Source organism: Chiloscyllium punctatum, chromosome X (assembly GCF_047496795.1).
Source record: "Chiloscyllium punctatum isolate Juve2018m chromosome X, sChiPun1.3, whole genome shotgun sequence".
NCBI lineage: Eukaryota > Metazoa > Chordata > Chondrichthyes > Orectolobiformes > Hemiscylliidae > Chiloscyllium > Chiloscyllium punctatum.
The window spans coordinates 34,446,878-34,450,848 of record NC_092791.1 but is presented as its reverse complement, the minus strand read 5'-3'; the positions used below and the strand labels follow the sequence as shown (position 1 = coordinate 34,450,848).

Here is a 3,971-nt window from a genome sequence, read left to right as displayed (position 1 = left end):
CCGGTGCCCCTGTCTCTGAGTGCCTCTCTCTCCCCCCCCCCCCCGGTGCCCCTGTCTCTGAGTGCCTCTCTCTCTCTCTCTCTCTCTCTCTCCCCGTGCCCCTGCCTCCCTCTCTCTCTCCCCCCCCCCCCCCCCGGTGCCCCTGTCTCTGAGTGCCTCTCTCTCTCTCTCTCCCCGTGCCCCTGTCTCTGAGTCTCTCTCTCTCTCTCTCTCCCCGTGCCCCTGCCTCCCCCTCTCTCTCCCCCCCCCCCCCCCCCCCGGTGCCCCTGTCTCTGAGTGCCTCTCTCTCTCTGTGCCTGTGTGCAGGTCGCACAGCAGCTCCACACCCTGTTCAGTCTGTGCAGCAGGGGTCAGGAAGCAGAGGTCAGGGGTCACATCCTGCAGCTGACCCAGAGGAAGGACAGTGTCAGGGTGAATGCAGTCTGTGAGGGGAGCCCAGGCCAGGAGGAGGACGAGGACGAGGAGGAGGACGATGAAGGCTGCACAGAGGTACATGCGAGTAATCTCCTTTTAACCGGTTTAACCTGTGCGGCCCTCCCCGTCCTGACTGAGGGAAAGGGGATCAGCCGGCTGGCCTGGGGAGGGTCTGCTCCCTGCTCCAATGCAGGTCTCTGTCCCTTTCCCCCCCCCCCCCCCACAATCCCACCCTGAGCCCTTTCCCTGATGCCATCCCGTTGCAGCCCGATGGTGCCATCTCTCGGTGTCGTGCCCACGTGTCATTCTCTTTGTCTCTGTTTCTCTCCTTGGGGCGCCAGGCCATGGAGTGTGAGAGCCGGGAGACGGTGAGCGATCCAGCCCTCCCCGGCACACCGGCGCCAGCCCACCGGGAGGAGCAGGCCGACGGCTGGACAGTGGTGCAGCGGAAGAAGAGGTAGCCGGCGGGGGGGGGGGGGGGCCGAGCGGCCAGCCTCTGATCCCCGCCATTCCCCGGCCACGGATCTCCACCTCCCGAGCCGCTGGACAACGAGGGAGAAGCCGGGAGGGCCTGGGAATCCTCGAGGAGGGAGGGACCGCACCGTGCAGCTTCTCTCGACCCTGCTCCCTGTCCCGTCGCCATTTCGATGGACACCCACCCACCCACCCACCCACTCTCCCCACCCACCCACCCACTCTCCCCCCCACTCTCCCCCCCACTCTCCCCACTGTGTGTGACGAGGACCCCCACCCAGTCAGAACTCTGTCTGCCCCTGACGCACAGTCACCGCAGCGCGATACAGCTGGATCCTTGCCCCCCCACTCTGGGAGGGGTGAAGATGGACTGAACGCAAGTGGGCCCCGCCCCGGTGGGGGGTGGGGGGTGGGGGGGGGGGGGGGGGAGGTGTACATCCAAACGGCCCGGCCATAGTCATTGGGCACCTGGGGGCTCATTCAGAGACCCCCGTTGGGAGTTTGTGTATTCGGGGAGGTATTCCCCCACCCACTCGTCAGCCCTGGTGCCAGTGGGACCCACTCACCCCCCCCCCCCCCGGATTCGGCCTTGGCTCGAGAGGTCTGTGACCGTTCGGTCCATCGCCTGTGTATCAGCGGCATACCAGCATTTATCTGTGACAGGACAGTGGCCTCAGCTCTGGGAAGGAGGAGGCTGTTCAGCCCATCAGCAGGGTGCAGCTCAGGAACGAGCCGTCTGGTCTGGGTGTACTCCCACCCTGTCCTCATCGAGGAGCTTCGATGGGGGGGGGGGGGGGTTTCCATCGGGCGGTCTCTGTCTCTGTCTCTCTCTCCCCCCCATCTCTCTCTCTCTCTCTCTCTCTCTCCCCCCCATCTCTCTCTCTCTCCCCCCCATCTCTCTCTCTCTCCCCCCCATCTCTCTCTCTCTCCCCCCCATCTCTCTCTCTCTCCCCCCCATCTCTCTCTCTCCCCCCATCTCTCTCTCTCCCCCCATCTCTCTCTCTCTCCCCCCCATCTCTCTCTCTCTCTCCCCCCCATCTCTCTCTCTCCCCCCATCTCTCTCTCTCCCCCCCATCTCTCTCTCTCTCCCCCCATCTCTCTCTCTCTCCCCCCCATCTCTCTCTCTCTCCCCCCCATCTCTCTCTCTCTCCCCCCCATCTCTCTCTCTCTCCCCCCCCATCTCTCTCTCTCTCCCCCCCATCTCTCTCTCTCTCCCCCCCCATCTCTCTCTCTCTCCCCCCCATCTCTCTCTCTCTCCCCCCCATCTCTCTCTCTCTCCCCCCCATCTCTCTCTTTCTCCCCCCCATCTCTCTCTCTCCCCCCCATCTCTCTCTCTCCCCCCCATCTCTCTCTCTCCCCCCATCTCTCTCTCTCCCCCCATCTCTCTCTCTCCCCCCATCTCTCTCTCTCCCCCTCATCTCTCTCTCTCCCGTCCCCCTCTCTCCATCTCTCCCTCTCTCTGTCTCTCTCCCCCTCTCTCCCCCTCTCTCCCCCTCCCTCTCTCTGTCTCTCTCTCCCTCTCTCTCCCTCTCTCTCCCTCTCTCTCCCTCTCTCTCCCTCTCTCTCCCTCTCTCTCCCTCTCTCTCCCTCTCTCTCCCTCTCTCTCCTCTGTCTCCCTCTGTCTCCCTCTCTCTCCCTCTCTCTCCCTCTCTCTCCCTCTCTCTCCCTCTCTCTCCCTCTGTCTCCCTCTGTCTCCCTCTGTCTCCCTCTGTCTCCCTCTGTCTCCCTCTGTCTCCCTCTGTCTCCCTCTGTCTCTCTCTCTCTCTCTCTCTCTCTCTCCCTTCTTCAATTCTGCTCCTGGATCCCTGTTTTTGTCCCTGCCCACTCTTTTATTTCCCCCTCTGTCTGCCTCGCTCCCTCCCTGTTTTTTCTCCCTCACGGTTTCCCCCTCCCATTCCGCATTTGCCGCCCCTCCCACCGTGTTCCCCGTCCCCCCCGAGCTGACGTGTGTGTTGCTCTCTGTGACGAGCTGATCTCTTGATTGAAATGTGTGTTGTTTTCAAACAATAAAGATGCACATTAAAACGGGAATCGCAAGCAGCCTCGTTGCCTCAATAAAATGAAAACAGATCTGAGGGGTGCTATAACCCAAGCACAGGTGCTGGAGAAACCCAGCAGGTCTGTCAGCATCCGTGGGAAGAGAGAAAAGGGGCGACAGTTAACACAGTCCAGGCCCTTCGGCCCTCGATGTTGTCCCAACCTTTTTATCCTCCTCTTCAGCTCAGCCGAACCTTCGTGCCCTTCATTGTGAGATCCTCTGTGTGCCCCTGACCCAAGAGTTATGGAAGCCGTCCCTGATGTATCTGCGTGGGTTCACGGCTGGCGGCCTTCCTTCAGGACAGTAAGGCTGACGATTCCTGGGAGGGGTTTGTGGCCCAATGCCGAGGGGCGCCTTTGACCGTTACAGAGGGACCGATGTGAATTTAACGCCCCCAGTCCGGTTTGTTCAAGGCCAGCCCCTCTCGGAGTCCCGTGAAAGCAGCTCTGAAAAGGGAGTCAAATCGGGGACACTGTGAAGGCTAATCCAGCCAGCCCTCCCCCCACCCCCCCACGGTACCCACAGAACGGGTGGTGGGTGGGCACACGGAGGGGTGAGGGAGTCATCGGTCTCGAGGGGTGTGTGCCAACGGCGGGCTGGTGGGGCTAGTTCAGTTTGGGTTGGGCTGAAGGGCCTGTTTCCACTGGTGTATGACGTCACGTCGAACGCACAGAAACAGGCCTTTCAGTCCAACCACTCCGTGCTGACCCAGAGATCCGAAATTAATCTCGTCCCTGTTTGCCCAGCACTTGGCCCACCTCCCTCCAAACCCTTCCTCTCCATGTCTCTTCCCCCCCCCCCCCCCCCCAATCCAGATGCCTTTTAAATGTTGGCATTGTACCAGCCCCCAGCACTTCCTCTGGCAGCTGGTTCCACACACACACCACCCTCTGGGGAAAAGATTGCCCCTTAGGTCCCTTTTAAATCTTTCCCCCCACCCCCTCTCACCCTAAACCTGTGGCCCTCCAGTTTAGGACTCCCCCCACCCCAGGGAAAAGACCGTGCCTCTTCAGTCAAAAGTAGGTCACACAGGTACTGGAGATGA

The 3,971-nt window shown here is 61.6% G+C and overlaps 1 protein-coding gene across 1 annotated transcript; it reads left to right on the top strand.

The window, feature by feature from the left end:
• Positions 1–278: 278 nt before the first annotated feature.
• Positions 279–2,919, top strand: LOC140471284 (uncharacterized). The gene is made up of 2 exons (XM_072567262.1): positions 279–489; positions 756–2,919. Exon 2 carries the CDS (start codon positions 1,669–1,671, stop codon positions 2,830–2,832), a length of 1,164 nt encoding a protein of 387 aa, XP_072423363.1. The 5' UTR covers positions 279–489; positions 756–1,668; the 3' UTR covers positions 2,833–2,919.
• The last annotated feature ends 1,052 nt before the right edge of the window (positions 2,920–3,971 follow it).